Source organism: Felis catus, chromosome B4, assembly GCF_018350175.1.
Source record: "Felis catus isolate Fca126 chromosome B4, F.catus_Fca126_mat1.0, whole genome shotgun sequence".
Classification (NCBI taxonomy): Eukaryota; Metazoa; Chordata; class Mammalia; order Carnivora; family Felidae; genus Felis; species Felis catus.
The window spans coordinates 29,470,072-29,485,763 of NC_058374.1; the positions used below are offsets into that span (position 1 = coordinate 29,470,072).

Sequence of the window (15,692 nt, forward strand, 5' to 3'; positions counted from 1 at the left end):
AATAAATACTTAATAAATACTGGTAAGTGAACAAGTGACTTTCTCAAGATCATATTTACTAGCATGTCTACCGAATATTACAGTATCATTTGTGGTTATGTGAAACTATGTTATGTGAAGGGACCTAGGATAACAAATGTATACAATACATTTGTATTTGGGACTTCAAGCATAACTTAAAAAATTTCGTATGATTACAGAGATTATGGAATATTCAACATTCAAATATTTATTGGACACCTGCTAGGATCTAAGCTCTGCTCTGGGCGCAAGGGATAGAACAATGACTGATTAGAGGTGATTTCTAGACATACCACATTATAACTAAAGTAAGTTTATAAACTTACTTTATAGGTAGGAAAATAATTCTTGCCTACCTTCATATCCAGCCCTGACTTTGCTTTCTCTAGTGACTTACCCCCAACAAATCTAAACATACAGAAAAAGTGAATACATTTTACAGGGAACACTCCTATAACCACTAAAATCTGATCAGTAACATTTTATAATTTTACTGTTTAATCATGTATCTATCCATCCATCTCATTTTTTAATGCATTTCAATGTAACCTGCAGACTTCAGTACACTTTCACCTAAAATACTTCACCATGCATATATCATTAACTAGGATTCATTTTCCAGTTTCCATCCCTGAGGTAAAAAATTTATATACAATGAAATGTACCCATCCTGAGGATGAATCTTTAAAAAAATAAAAAATAATACTCATCTGTTTAAAAGTCCGGGAGAGCATACATTTGTAATCAGGTAAAATTAGGCTCTTTTTGACCTGGCTCTTGTTTGCTTTTTCAGCTCCACCTCCCATCATCCTTCCTCTCACAATGCTCTTTTGGTGGTCAAAATGATCAAATCTGACAAATTCACATGGTTCAACTTCAGTCATACCATAATGTATGTTGTTTCCCACATTCACGATGCTCTTCTCAGGTGGGTATGCCTTGATGCAATGTCAGCTCTGCCCACAAGGCACCCATCTTTCTCCTTCCTACTCTTTGTGCATCTTTTTTAAAAATGTTTTTATTTATTTTTGAGACAGAGACAGAGCATGAGGAGGGGGGCAGAGAGAGAGGGAGACACAGAATCTGAAGCAGGCTCCAAGCTCTGAGCTGTCAGCACAGAGCCCGACGCAGGGCTTGAACTCACAGACCGTGAGATCATGACCTGAGCTGAAGTCGGATGCTTAACCAACTGAGCCACCCAGGCGCCCCTTTGTGCATCTTTTAAGACTAGCTTAGGCTTTACTTTTTTCTCCAACCCAACACCATAAACCACCCCAAATAAATTTGGATGAGCAGCTTATCCTATGTGTTCTTATAGCATCTACATTTAAAGATTATACTTATTACTGTATATTGCAACAGTCAATTAACTTGTCTGCCTTCCTCTATTGCAACAGTCAATTAACTTGTCTACCTTCCTCACCTGCTTGTAAACTCCTTGAAGCCAGGACTGTGTTTAACTCCTAGCACAGTGACTGGCACTTAGTAGGGACTTGAATGCTTGCTGAATAATTGTTACCATTACAAACACACAGCATCTTTCTAATGCCTCCCTCACTCTTTAAAATACACTTTTGCTGGTCTTGTGAGAAACAGAGATGGACAACTATAGACAAATATTACGTCTTTCATACTCTGTAAAAACGAAAAATATTTAGGGGCACCTGGGTGGCTCAGTCAGATGAGCATCTGACTTCGGCTCAGGCCATGATCTCACAGTTTGTGAGTTCCAGCCCTCATCAGACTCTCTGCTATCAGCTCAGAGCCCGCTTCTGATCTTGTCCCCACCTGCCCCCCCTCATTCGCGTGCTCTCTTTCTCAAAAATAAATAAAACATTAAAAAAAAGAAAGAAAGAAAAACATTTAGTAAGCAAGACAACAGCATAACACCTTCTAAAAGCCAATTCTCTCTCTGAACTTCAGGTTCCTCATCAGCAAAATGTCTGCTTAAGGAAGGCTATGAGAATTACAAATCAGAAAATTGTTAACATCTGAGAGCATAAAATGTGCCAGGCTCTAATAATTTTTCATACATTAATGTATTCAATTCTCACAAAACCCTGTGAAAGGTACTATTTTTAGTCCTACTTTACAGAGAACAAAACTGAGGAACAGAGATATTAATTTGCCCATATTTCCACAGCTAGTAAGATAGAGCCGGGATGCAAACCCAGACAGTCCTGGCTCTAAAGACATACTCTTGACCCCTGTACTGTATTATCAAGGAACACAGGAACTAAAATAAATATATGGGAGGCCACATCTGGAAAAATTAAAAGTAAATGAAGTGGCAAACAGTTCGGGTCAGGAAGCTCCAGTAGGAAACAGAGAAATCTATTAAGGACTGGTAAGATGACTAGCATATAGCAAGTACTGAATAAATGACAACTACTTCATACAGAGAACTGAAGAGACATCCCTCAGATTTGGAATTCACGAGAGAATACAAGTGGGTAAACCTTGCTCAAAATAAAGAAAACCTATCTACTGAATCTATAGAAAGGAAAAGATAATAACTTTGTACATAATAAAGTTATACAAACATAAACTTGTGCAGAGATTTATGAAACAATGCTTCAGTGAACCATCAGGAGCCCAAAGAGTACTAGCTGCTTTCAGGTCGTCCTTGGCAGCTTGCTCATCAAATCCACATCTCAGAAGAAATACCAATTCACCTATCATTTTGCTGACTATTGCCTACCAACAGTTTCTAACCATGGCCTTCCACCTGATTTGTGTGCCAATAACTGTCCCAAGGACAACCTGCCATGTATTTAAATTGGTTTCCTGTCCTCATACCTCACCAGGCACTCACCACCTACCTCTATCTCATCTCTCTCCTTACATCTATGTATCTATCGTTAACTCTGCCACATTCATGTTCTTGCCCAGGACAAGTCCCACTACCTACTATCAATATCCAGCCTTCTCCAAAATGGTAGACAGCATTTGGGTGAAGATAAAAGGAGCAAGTCATAGCCAGGTGATACTCTCCTAATACAAATTACAAGCTGGCAAAGAAGCTGGAGAGAGACAGTGACAGAAGTTTCTACTGTAATAGTTGCTTGAAGCCTAATTTTGTAGAGTGAAAATATTGTAGACTGAGTTACCGTAAGCACAATTATGATGATTCAATTAATAAAATAATTTCCTCTCTTAGAAGACAGAGGAAACAAACATCAGTTGATATCTGTTGTGTATTTGCTTCTTCATACCAGGCCCTGGGTGAAGTTCTTTTTCTTGAATCTTTTTTTTTTTTTTTTTAATTTATTTATTTTGAAAGAGAGAGCAGAGCATGCAGAGGGGTAGAGAGAGAGAAGTGGGAAGCCCAAGCAGTCTCCACACTGTCATCACAGAGCTCAATTTGAGGCTTGATCCCATGGACTGCGTGAGATCACGACATGAGCCGAAACCAAGAGCCAGATGCTTAACCAACTGAGCCACTCAGGCGTCCCTCCATGAATCATCTTTTTAAATATTCACAGTACCCTCATTTTACAGAACAGGAAATGGAGACTTAGAAAGGTTAGGTAACCTGTCTCTGTCTCTCAAAAATAAATAAATGTTAAAAAAAAATTTTAAATACATATATATAAAAAAGTGGTGCCCGGGTGGCTCAGTTGGTTGGGTGGCTGACTTCAGCTCAGGTCTTGATCTCGCAGTCTGTGAGTTCAAGCCCCGCGTCGGGCTCCGTGCTGACAGCTCAGAGCCTGGAGCCTGCTTTGGATTCTGTGTCTCTCTCTGTTCCTCCCTGATTGTGTTCTCTCTCAAAAATAAATAAATGTTAAAAAAAAAAATTTTTTTTAAAAAAGGTTAGGTAACTTGCCAAAAGTCGCACAGCTAGAAAGTGGCAGAGCCTGGATTTCAATCTAGGTCTGTCTGATTCCAAAGCCTGTGTTCTTAACCATAATGCAAACAAATGAACTGCTCTTCAGAATTCAGTTCTAAACAGTAAAACAGAAATTTGTTGTGAAGTAAAAGGGATCAAATTTTGAGAACAGGAGGGAAATTTCACTAAATGAATCATGTCATCTTAAAATTGTAAACAGTAATGAAAAAGAACAGAAGGTAATAGAAACATGTACCTCAGGACTTCAGATTACAAAGGGTTCTGAGAAAGGTAAGTATGAAACTATTATTAAGAGACTAATTAAGGATGTACAAAAGAGATAAAAATCACTAGAACAGCATGAGAAAAACAGAAGTCCATAATGAGTGAGTCTAATCAAAACAAAAAAGTTAAGGCCCTAAAAAGAGATTTTAAAATATTCAGAAAAACACTAATATATGAGTAGACTTGCATAGCCCAGAGAATAAAATGTTAACAGATAATATAAGACAGAGGTATTCCCATTTTATTACCACCTTCTACACAATTATCCTCAAAATGGAACAACAAAATAAACACTGCCAAGAAAGACTTTAAGGCTGAAGTGGATAAGACATCCAGAGAATGGATTTAAATGAGCCCAGGTTTCTAGTTATAGGAGAAATACATTCCATGGATAAAAACTTCACAGCCACCAAGCTAATTTTTAAAAGCCATGGGGAATGAAAAGTTAACAGCAGATTACTAACTTGTAAATGTTATACTCATTTTCAAAAAGGAAAAATGATAGATTATGGGAACTACAGACAAGTATACAAAATTTCACTAAGGAAAAGCTATGGTTGAACTAAACTCATTTCCTGTCTCGATACGGTCACCCAACTGATACTCTGGGGAAACACCAGCCTCATGTACCATGACTTCATAAAAGGATCCAAATTTTTCATCAAATTTTTGTTGATATGTGACAAGCTAAGAACTAGGTAACTGTATAAGAGAATCTGAAGTCGGATGGATACCCAGTGTGATTTAATTAACTGCCAAAAACCTTATTTAGTTTTCAGAAGACTAGGCAAAGGAACACAGCCCATTAAGCCTTTATTAAAACTTATTATACTTTGAGTGGGGGCAGAGGCAGAGCACTGGGCTCAATCCCACAAATCATGAGATCATGACCTGAGCCAAAACCAAAGTTGGACGCTTAACCAGCTGAGCCACTCAGGCGCCTCCCGTTAAGCATTTTATAAATGATTTAGAGTCATATTTTTCAAACAACAACACCTATAAAAAGTTTAAGAAACAAATTCCAAGTCCCTGACATCATAACAGACTTATCAAATATGCTGACAGCCAACATATATCCCAATAAGATAACCATAAAAACACCACTCAAAATATAATCAAGAGCTAAAATGATAAGATGGAATCCACACTTTGAAAGCTGATAGTCAAATTTTATTTTATTTATTTTAATGTTTACTTAGAGAGAAGGGGAGAGGGGGAGGGGGAGAGAGAGAGAGAGCGAGCAGGGAGAGGGGCAGAGAGGGAGACACATAATCAATCCGAAGCAGGCTCCAGGCTCTGAGCTGTCAGCACAGAGCCAAATGCGGGGCTCAAACTCACAAACCATGAGATCATGACCTGAGCTGAAGTCGGACGCCCAACTGACTGAGCCACCCAGGCGCCCTTATAGTCAGTCAAATTTTAAAACTCCAATACTCAAGTGTGGAAGAGGGTTTAATGTTGGCCACAGGAGATGTGAAAAAGATCTGTACATTTAAGTTGCCCATGAGCTTATGAATCAATAACTGAGTAGTGAATATGGGGCACCTGGGTGGCTCAGTCGGTTAAGCATCGACTCTTGATTTCAGCTCAGGTCATGACCTCAAAGGTTCATGAGTTCAAGCCCTGCATTGGGCTCTGTACTGACAGTGCAGAGCTTGCCTGGGATTCTCAGTCTCCTCTCTCTGCCTCTCCCCACCGGCCCCCCCCCATCAAAAATAAAGAAATAAACATTAAAAAAAAAAGCTCATGTAAAATCTTAGGCTGTACTGATTTAAAAAAGTATGTTAAAATCAAAGAATGTAATGTAATTGTGTTCTATGACAGATTCATTTGGAAAATTACTTAATGCCTACAAACAAAAGAGGGCACTGCCTGTTCCTCTTTGTTGTAATCATTTATAGAATCAAGTTAATTCTCCATCTTTCTATGAAGATTTCAACATCCAGTCCACTGTCTCTCATCAATACTATTCCTGTTGTAATTCTTGGTGGTTCCAATGTCCATTTAGTAGATGATCCTATTAAAATACCCTGATCTCTCAGATCCTGGGCCTAGTTTTCTCCATGATCTCTTGTCCTTTACTCCTTCAGATGTCAATTCTACAGTTATATTCTAGACTTTTTATTTAATTCATTACTAACTACACTGTTTCCCTAAGGCCAATTAAGTATCTACCCCCTATTATTCCTTCTAGTACCCTGATTCCAACAAACCTTTGACCCCACAAAGACTATAATATATTAACCTTACCGCTTCTTTTCATGTCCCTCAAACCCATTTCTCCCACCTGTGCTCTCCTTCCCCTCACTCACCGTAGATTCCATGGTTCACTATTATCATCATTCTCTTGACTACAGCCTCAATTAATTCTCCTGTCTTTCTCTCCCTCTTTTGTACTCATCTGGTAAAACACCAACTAGGTAAATTCAACTCTTCTGGCTACTAACTTCAAGTGGGCCCTTAATGCTGCCTGGCAATACTGCCACATGTCCCTAATCCATTCACTTCTATTGCCAGACAACTTCATTCTTTTTCCTAGGACCCCCTCCCCCTCATCTTCATTCTGTGATGACTTTGCTCCCTGTATCACATACAAAATGGAATATGAAAAGATCTGCATTTTTCTTCCATCATTTTGGACTTCTATCCAAAAACTCTACCTATTCTCCTGTTACTGGATGAATTGTCTGTGCTCCTACTTAACCCTAACCTGTCCACTTTTATACCAAATCCCATCCCCTCTATCCTAGTATTCCCTGGGATATCACTCATACCCTCTCTCAACTCTAGGGTTCTATGGTTTTAGAAAATATAAACTTGGAAAATCTTAGTACAAATTAATAGTATTAACTGGAATGTACACACTTCCTCCAGCATTTTTCTGTTGAACACAAGAGAAGTCTTTGGGGAAGAAATAACAATGGAATGGAAGAATGATAGATTGCTACCATTTTCTACTATTTTTTAGAAACTTGTCTAACTATTTTGTAGTCATTCTCATGCTGCTGTATTTCTATAACTGCTACGTTAGAAACTCTCCTGGGAATACCTAATAGAAATGCATTCTAAAAGAATAGGTGTGTTAACACTAAAATTCTTATAATACCCTTCACTAGGTACTGTATATGAATTAGATCATGGAATTTGAGCAACAGTGTGTTTACTAATTGTATGTTATCTTTTTTATTAAACTGTCTTCTACAATTAACTAAAAACGGGGGGGGGGCAATTAAAATGAAAAAAAATGTTGGGTAAATGGAGAAGATCACAAACAAATTTTACTTACTGCTGGGACAACATAGCAATATATTTACCTTTAACAATCTTCTTTGCACAATCATTATATACTTGCTCTTGAGAGGTGTTTGACTGGAACACTCGGTCAAATGCATAAGGCTTGGACTGAAAAACAGAAACAAAGGTGTCAACATCACAAATTAAAGGTGAATGGACACTTCTAAGCTCCTTTAAAGATGTCATCATATATTTAACCTTTGAAATAGAGTACTTACTATGCATTACTTCATGTCATAGTATCTTTGTAGAAAGGACCTTAGGGATCACTAAGTACAAATTCATACTTTACAAAACCAAAAATGTCTTTGTTAGATTTCCAGGGCCTAGCACTACTATGATAGTGAAATATTGTTGAGTGAATTTTTATTTAATGAGTGTCTACTCTGGCAAGTACTGAGGCTCTATTTTCAATAGTATCATTTTGCAGACAAGGAAACTAGAATCCTGAAAGGTATAAATGGTGTTAATGACAAAACTAAAATTTAAATCCAAATCTCCGTTCAGTTCAGAGCTCCTTCCACTACTCCCATTAGGCTTTTCATTTTACTGCAACAGCTTTCCAATCATTCATTCATTTAACAAATATTTATGGAATGCCTAATATACTAGACATCTTACTAGAATGATGACCAAGATAGATACACTCTCTACTTTAATGGAGCATAAGTAATAGTGGGGCAGGCATCAGACAAATAATTAAATGACTAGATATCTGACTCATGCAATGGAGTGCTGTGACACCATGTAAAAGAAGAACCCAAGTCTGGGAGAAAGCAGAAATATAGCAGGGAATGACTCTGGAGAAGGGATGTTTAAGAACTGAAGAATAGCTCACTACCTGTCTCTTCAATACTAGTCATGGGAGGGTGAGGATGGGAAGTAGCCTAGCTAGGTATTGGGATGCTTAAAGATCCTAGGGCAGAAAGAAGCTTGTAGAATGCAGGAAGCCAAAAGAAGTTAAGTTGGAAGTTTAAGGAGCAAAGATCAAATGTAAATGACAACACAATGAAAAAGGCAAATAACATTTTAGTGTTATTTTGAAAATAGTTTTGACCTTCTGGGTCCCCTGAAAGGATCTTGGGGACTCATTTAGAACACTACTGATATTGTCTGATGAATGAGCCACAGGGATGGAATGAAAAAAATCAGTGTCCATGCAAGTCAAGGAAGAATTATCAAGGAGGGACTGATTGTGTCAAATATGGCTGTGAGGTCAAGGCAAAACTGAAAAGTATCCAATGACAAAGGTCAGACTGGAAAGAGATTTAAAAAGTATTAGAAGTAACTGAATAGAGCGGAAATCAGGCTACAGGTCTAAAAAAAATTTTTTTAAAGATGGGTAAGACCTGAACAAGTTTAAATGCTGGCAGGAACAATCTAGTAATCAAGAAGAAAAAGTAAGCATGCACAGATGAGAGGAGGGCAAGGGGATTCTAAGTATTTGAAAGGAAGTGTATGCCTGCTTTCTACCTGCTCCTAAAGGAAAGGACAGACACTGGACCCTAAAATATAAAACAATCATGACTTCCCAAACAATCCTTAACATTACAGAAGACTTCTCAGGCCTTAGCTAAAAAAAAAAAAAGACCTTACTTTTTAGAAACTACATCCCAGTCTCCTTCCCCAAAGTCTGCAATAATATAATGAAAATTACAACGAAACAGACACTCTTAAAGGGCTATCCAAAGTCATTCCTAATTCCCTTTCTCCATGCCAGTTTCCACTACATACGTTGGGAAGCTAACCACCAGATAGCCTAGTCTCCTTGCAACTAGTGGACACGTGACCCAGTTCTGGATTCTGTAAATAAAGTGATGGTCTCCTGAAGGGTCTCGGGGAAACGGTTGTTTTCTGATAAAAAGGACCATCTCAGCTGAAGCTGCCCTTTCTCCTTTCTGGAATGATGGAGCTGTAGCATCCATCTTACAAACATCATGATAAATCAATTAACTTAAGGATGACAACAGATAACAGAGTCATTAAGTAGTAGCAGTAAGGGCCTATCTGCAGACTTTTTATATGAGAAAAATAACCTTGTATTTATTTAAACCACTATTAGTTGTTTTCCTTCTGCAGCTGAAAGCATTCCTAAAGGATATACTAAGATGACCTCACTTTGGTATTCAATTAAAAGTAGGCATCTCAATGTCTGATTATTCTTTGCCTAAATGTCCTTTCACTAAGGTTCTACAAAGACATTAACATTCAATTTTACAGGTGCAACTAAAAAAAAAAATCTTTTACTGATTTTATAAGACATAATTGTGATTGAAAACAAACACATGTACAATCAAAATAACAATCCCCATCCACAGATAAACCATGCTAATTCTTCCTATGCAAAAAGAAAGTAACTTTTCCTCTGTATGTATCCAGCAAACATTTAGCACCTATCAGGTATCAGATATCGTAAACGATTAACAGAGTTTTAGAAATGTTATTTAGCTAGTACAGACTGTAGAGTTCAAAGAACAGAGAATAAGGCTGGGTAGAATCTTGAATACTAAGGTAAGAAGCTGTGTACTAAGATCTAATGTAAGTGGTCATGCAATGTTAACTGAATTGAAATGGAGTCAGCATCTGGCATTAAAGAACTCATGGTAAAGAGTCAAGAACAGACTGCAATTAGCCAAAATATGCATTTAATAAAAAATGTATAAAAGATACTATGAAAACAAGAATTAAACAATGATTAATTCAAATTTTGCTTGCATGAAACAAACTAATCAACAGAAAATAAGGTAATAGCATGAAGACAATTGCATCCTCCAAAGCAAGTCAAGTAATACAATTTTATTAAAGTAAACATTTCGAAAATATAAAGAAGGGTGCCTGGGTGGCTCCGTTAGTTGAGCGTCAGACTCTCAATTTCAGCTCCGGTCACTACTTCGAGGTTTGTGGGTTCAAGCCTCACATAGGGCTCTGCACTGACCGTGCGGAGCCTGTTTGGAATTCGCTACTCCCCCCCCCCGCCCCGCCCCTGCTCTGTCCCTATCCCACTTACACTCTCTCAAAATAAATAAACTTTAAAAATTTTTTAAATAAAAATAAAAAATACAAAGAACAGGAGTGCCTGGGTGGCTCAGCTGGTTGAGTGTCTGATTCTTGGTTTCAACTCAGGTCAGCATCTCAGTTTCATGAGTTCAAGCCCCCTGTCGGGCTCTGCGCTGACAGTGTGGAGCCTGCTTGGGATCCTTCCTCTTTCTCTTTCTCTCTCTCTTTCCCTCCCTCTCCCCTGCTCACACTGTCTCTCTCAAAATAAATAAACTTAAAAAATTATATATGTATATAAAGAACAAACACGACTCAGTTTTAAGTCATCTCCATTATCACATCAATAAAAACAGTGGTCTTAAACTTTCACTTAGTAAGAGATATACCCAAAATAATGGATAATAGTAAAACCTGCCTCAAAAGTACTTTTATACAGCTGTTTACTGTAGCATTCCTTATCGCAAATACGCAAACTAAAAAATAATTAAGCTAGGATTGAGTGATTTTTTTTAGATGTTACATCATTGTTAAATCAAAAATTAAGTACTTATAAGCATTAAGTTGACAAAAGTTTTATTTTAAATTCCAAAACTAAACTATAATTTTGTTAAATAAGGCAAATGTTTTGATTAGAGATCAAGACCTGAAGTTACTAACTGACCATAGCTTCCTGGGATGAAAAACAAGATACATGAAACAAAAACTTCTAATGGGTCTACAATTAAGGGACATCTCTTAATTAAAAATCTTTCAAATGAATTAAACAAAGGAACACTCACAATCTAGACATCCGTATCTTAAAAATCCTGGTTCTTTGCCTTGAAATGTACATTATATAGTCTTATTTCTATGAACCTTCAGAGATACCCCAAGTCATAAGATACATTCATATCTGACTTAGGCTTCAAGTGGACAAAACCAAATAGGAATGTTTATCTGAATTGCAACCATACCTCAGATTTGTCTTTTTTTTTTTTTTTTTTTAAGATTTTAATTTTAGGTAGTTTCTACACCCAAGGTGGGGCTTGAACTCAAAATCCCAATATCAAGAGTTGCATGTTCCAGACTGAGCCAGCCAGGCACCCCATACCTCAGATTTCTTAGTGAAGTGGTTCCTGTTTGTATCTGCAGAACATCAAATCTGGTTATAAAGGACACCCTCCTAGCAGGCATATATACCTTTCTCTAAAATTTTGAGTAGTGATCCTCAGATCACATGGGATTATAGCTTATCAGATTTTCCTTAGTTTGACAATGACTGTTAGCTAAGATTCCACAACTGTACAGGTGTGATGATGACTTCCTCTCTTTTAATGTTCACTCTTAAGGTAATTAGGATCAAACACCAAATCATCATTCACTTGAAAAGAGAAATCATGTTGAGCTATAAGCAAGGAACTGGACAAGATTATCTAATTAGGTTTTACTTTCCTCTAATTTCAATGAACTGCAACAGCCTGTTTTTGGTTCTGACAGCCTCTACAGTATACCATATAAGGAACAATGATTAATAAAGATACTTAATGATACACATACGCATGTTCCACTTTTATGATGCATAAAGAAATAATTTTTTCTATTGACTTTTTTTTTCCTGGAGTTTTCGGCAGGCTCATTTCAACTAAATACGGTGTTTCCCTTGTCCTCCTTTTTTTGTGGATAACAAGTTCTCTTATTTAAAGCAAATGCGTTCTATTTTTATCATTTAAAGGTTTTCCTTAAATAATCCATTTATTTCATTCAATATGTGATACTTATACCTCTTTAACAAGCACTTAATTACCAAAAAAATCTGTATGAAAGTTGCAAAACACAGAGAGACACTATAGGATTACAAGATTTGCCTGCCATGGGATATTATATTAAAATCAGTGATGTAACAGAAAAAAGTTTGGACAATATATTGGAAATTGAACTTCAATGAAAATGAGAATCCTTAAAAATTATCTTCTAAAGGAGCACAGATTATACCTATAATTCAGTAACATTATAAACTACTTACTCTTTAAATCTTGATTTAACCAGAAGACTACAAAATGTGTTTAAATCATGTTTAAAATAATTTAGTTTTAAATGACGCACTGCAGCAATTCCTTCTTAAAACCATTTCTTTTGAATCAGGATCCAGTAAAATGAACAAAATAAACCAACACATGACTTTACCTACAAATTTTTAAATTTCACTCTCTCAGCTATTCCTTATAAATTCCCAACCTTTTAAAATATAAATTCATTTAAAAAATTGAGACCTCAGAGTAACCAATGACCCAGTAAATGCAGATTAATTCTTGAAAATAATGAACTAAACCTGTCCTCTTATATTTCTTAAGGCTACAGGACTCCGTTGTATTTTTGCTTAAACTTAAAAAAAAAAAAAAAAGACTAAAAATGCTTACCAGTTTACATAAAGGCCAACTGTTATTGCAGATTCACAACTCAATCACCTATTCATTATTTCTATTATCATTTAAATTTATTTACATTGTTAAGGAACGTCCAAGAACTTTATTCAAAGGGAACAACCTAGAATACATGTGTGCTTCCAGTGGTAATTACTTGTTTTAACTGTCCTCATATTTTATGTCATATTTGGGCAGAAAGTTGCCTTCTCGATACATCTTGTGAATCCTAAATCCTATCATTCCAACAAATGAATCCTGTAATACTTATAGATTTGTTTAAACACACACACAAAAATCTGCAGAAATGAGGCATTCTTAATACAAATCAAAAAAGGAAATAGCTTCAATGTGTCAACCACTGTTACTGCTGAGTAATCACAAAAACTCTGAGCAGCTAGTAGCCAGTTTGTCAACAACCCAGGCCCTGCAAGCCTCCTCTGATTCCACAGAAGATACCATCCTAAAGGAAAAGGATGACTACTTCTGTGCTTAACTTCTTAGTCTCACCATGGTATCATTTAGTTTCTCTCATGAACTTGTTAACAAAAAGCCAGCCGGACAGTCTTTACACAGTAGTGGCTGGCAGTTGTTAGTAATCTAATGATTTGTTTGCCAAAAGCCTACCAAGCAACAAAGGGCTATGACACGACACTCATTACCTAGAGCTTAATTCTGCAAACTTTCACATAGAAACTCTTGAAGAAGTTCAGTCCTATCTCCTATGTCAATGCTCTTAATCATCAATGTCCCATCTCCTGTGACCCTCTGTCCTATTTCCAAATTAGGCTGTGCAAACAATATGCTAAATATGGAATGCCATTAGAGAAAAGATTAACATTAAGATTTTGTACCATGATAGCAATGTAGAAAAAAGTTCTGCCACAATCGCATTACCAAGAAAGATAAATTTAATTTTTAGTCACAATTAGGTATGTAATATTCTGCTATCCATTTTAATCTTCTTAACCTGGAAATTCTATTTCCAGAGGACCTTTTGATACCAGAGATCAGACCACAAAAAAATCAACCTTACATTCTGGTTTCCCTGACAATGATCAGCCAACTCTAGTTATGTTTTATATTTTATAGTACAAAGGACACTATTTCTCCGTCCTTAAGATTATCAAAATCAGTTTTTCTTCAAGGCAGAAGTAGAGATCTAATGCTAACAAGAAATCAATCCAGCTTACTGGTCAAATTTTAATTTTTTTTAAAAAGCTTACCTTTACAATTATAATACAAAAAGTTAACACTCTTTGCTATGCTCTTACCCCATAAAACCCAGTAAGAGATTACAGATTTTTCTGGGCACTTACTTGATCCAATCTGATCTGCTAGATCTACTATAAAATTGAACAAAATTGATCACTCCGATTTCAAAATAAAACTCACTCTTTACAGTCCTCAATTTGTCATTTATAATAGTTAACATGAACGTTCATTCATCACTCAAAGGACGGGTGGGTGAACATTTGAGGTACAGGTATATTTGTAGTTGTTTGATAATTTTTCCTTCTCCCGGGAGGCAAACAATACAGTTCAGCAAATAGTTGTATCTTTATCTCCTATAAAACGAAGTATCTTCACTATTTAAGGTACAATAGGGCTAGTCTTGAAGCTCAACGTTCTTAGCTAAACTTTAATCTTGCACATGTTACAAATGGTAAACTTGGGGTAGTCCAATACACCAACAGCATCAGTAACTGTGCGCGCGCGGGCGCGCGCGCGCGCGCACACACACACACACACACACACACACACACACACAGGCAAATATGCACTAAACTTACACCCCGGACAGTTCCTCCAGTGCCCCAGGTGGGGGAGTGTCCCAGACAGAGACCAGGCGCCTCCCTTCTCTGGGCACTTAAGATCGGGGTAGGGGCGATCCAGGAACAGCCATGGAGCCGCGCAGTCTCCCTCCCCAGGGTTATCTGAACCGGCAAACTCTACTCGGGGGCGGGGTTGGGGTCATCACTGCTAGCTCTCAATTCTGCACCCCGCCACTTCCCCGAACTCGGGGCCCGGCCAGGCCCGAAGGAGCTAGACTGGGGGTAGGGGCGTTGGTCACTCACCGCGATCATGACCGTGTCTTCTCCCTGAAACTTGGCGATGTACTTATCGCCGCGGTTCACCTCAGACTCATTGAGAGGTCTGAAGCGACACATCACTTTGATGTTGCACTCGGCCGGGTCCGCCATCTTCCTCGCTGCCGGGGCCGGAGACCGGGAGCCACTCCCCGCCTCTCAGTCTGGAAGGAAGCAGGCCCGAGCTGAGGACAGGGGTCGCGAAGGCCGAGAGAGTCAGCAGTCTGGCGCGTCGCCCGCCCTTCCCGCGGCGGCGGTGGCCCGGGAACCCAGACTCGAAGCGCCGGCGCCGGTAGCAGTCGCCCTGAGGCTCACTTCCGATCCATCATGGCAGCCATGGCGGCGGCGGCACGGGTGGAGAGTCTGCGGCTCCTCAGTTTCTCCCTCGTCGGCCTGGGCAGGCTGCACGGGTCCGACGGGATTCTAGACACCGGAAAAATTGCCACGTCCCTCTTCCTCGGAGACAGCAGGCCGGTCCCGCCGTCCGCCCGCCGGGCAGTCTGATCGCCGGCTTGCCGGCAGCCGCCCGACCACTTCAGAGGCCGAAGACCGGCGACTGAGCGGCGGGATGGGCGGTGCGCGCGGAGCACGGCGCACGCGCGGCGGGTCCCAGCCGAGATGACCAATCCGCGTCCGCGCTGGGCCGCGCCGCCGCCCTGCAGCCACTCTTCGCCCTGGGGTTGCCGATTCGAGTTTTACTGAAAGCTCTCTTATAGAAGAAGTACCTCTGGTTGCCCCGCCGCCTGACCGGGCAATTCTCTGGCCGCAGAATTTCCC

The 15,692-nt window shown here is 38.7% G+C and overlaps 1 protein-coding gene across 2 annotated transcripts in view; it reads right to left on the reverse strand.

The window, feature by feature from the left end:
* KIF5B (kinesin family member 5B) overlaps positions 1-15,490 on the reverse strand; it is a 48,531-nt gene extending 33,041 nt beyond the window's left edge. The window contains exons 1-2 of one of the 2 annotated variants that reach the window (XM_045061104.1): positions 14,904-15,490; positions 7,450-7,537 (exon numbers count right to left, since the gene is read on the reverse strand). In XM_045061104.1, coding sequence (XP_044917039.1) covers positions 7,450-7,537; positions 14,904-15,029 — 214 coding nt within the window. In that variant the 5' untranslated portion in view covers positions 15,030-15,490. The remainder of the gene's footprint in view (positions 1-7,449; positions 7,538-14,903) is intronic. The other variant, XM_003988210.6, reaches the window with a different exon arrangement.
* Positions 15,491-15,692: the final 202 nt, after the last annotated feature.